The sequence below is a fragment of the Sinocyclocheilus anshuiensis genome, unplaced genomic scaffold (assembly GCF_001515605.1).
Source record: "Sinocyclocheilus anshuiensis isolate Anshui unplaced genomic scaffold, SAMN03320099.WGS_v1.1 C32356816, whole genome shotgun sequence".
In the NCBI taxonomy this organism is placed as follows: Eukaryota; Metazoa; Chordata; class Actinopteri; order Cypriniformes; family Cyprinidae; genus Sinocyclocheilus; species Sinocyclocheilus anshuiensis.
In genome coordinates this window covers 1-900 of record NW_015615307.1, presented here as the reverse complement: position 1 = coordinate 900, position 900 = coordinate 1, and the positions used below count along the sequence as shown (strand labels likewise).

The following is a 900-nucleotide window of genomic DNA, read 5'->3' as shown; positions in this document are numbered from 1 at the left end:
GTAATGCACCTATTTGCGTTGGTGCCAGCCGCCGTTAAAAACCAAAAAGAAGAAGAAGGTCATGGTGCTATATTTTGGATGGCGTAAAACATAATGCAATGGCGTCCTCTAATGTTCATTAGTCGAAGAACGCGGCATTTACAGCTGATTGTTGTCAATGTACTTCCGGGTACAAGTGCAGAGACGCGTCTGCAGCTGATCTGTTTATTCATAAGTACGTTAGTTTTTAATCATGTACCACCAACCCGTACTGAAAAACAGACGGACTCTACTAGAGCGAGCAGAGAAGTTTATCTCTGATATATATTTCACAGACTGCAATCTTAGAGGAAGGTAAGCCAGAGCTCTTTTATGTACACTGTTTCTTTCTACGCATACTAATGTTAGGTATTTAATTATTCGTGTTTATGCAAATTAACTGGACGTTTTTTTTAGGTAAAACCTACTAATTATACTCTACATGTCTTTAAATAATTATTATTTAGTAGTTATTTCTTGTAAACTAGTCCTTGAAGATTAATAAAAGACCTTTGACCTTGTTTACTCTTGTTGATGGTTTGTTATGTTGTGATTTAAACACTCTCATTCCCTGCAGACTGTTTGGAGACACTCATCCGCTTGAATCCGTCTCTGTGTTCCTGTCAGAGAAGCGTATTCTTTATTCAGAGGCCATCCAGCAAAGCTTTCAGCCTTGTAAAGTTGGTGACGTGTTCGGGCCCACGTAAGTTGCGTAAATGGTTTACTGTCTAACAAACTGTATATAATAGTGTATGGTATTACCTGTAAATGTTTCACAGATGGTGGACGTGCTGGTTCAAAGTGGTCTTGAAGATCCCCGAGGCCTGGAGAGGGAAGGAGGTGCACCTGAGATGGGAGAGCGATGGAGAGGGAATGGTGTGG

The 900-nt window shown here is 40.4% G+C and overlaps 1 protein-coding gene across 1 annotated transcript; it reads left to right on the top strand.

Moving 5' to 3' along the window:
• Positions 1-48: 48 nt before the first annotated feature.
• LOC107682572 (alpha-mannosidase 2C1-like) lies at positions 49-894 on the top strand (the record flags this gene model as incomplete). Its single annotated transcript, XM_016478768.1, has 3 exons — positions 49-333; positions 596-721; positions 798-894. Coding segments are annotated over exons 1-3 (324 nt in total), but the record flags the coding sequence as incomplete, so codon positions are not given.
• Positions 895-900: the final 6 nt, after the last annotated feature.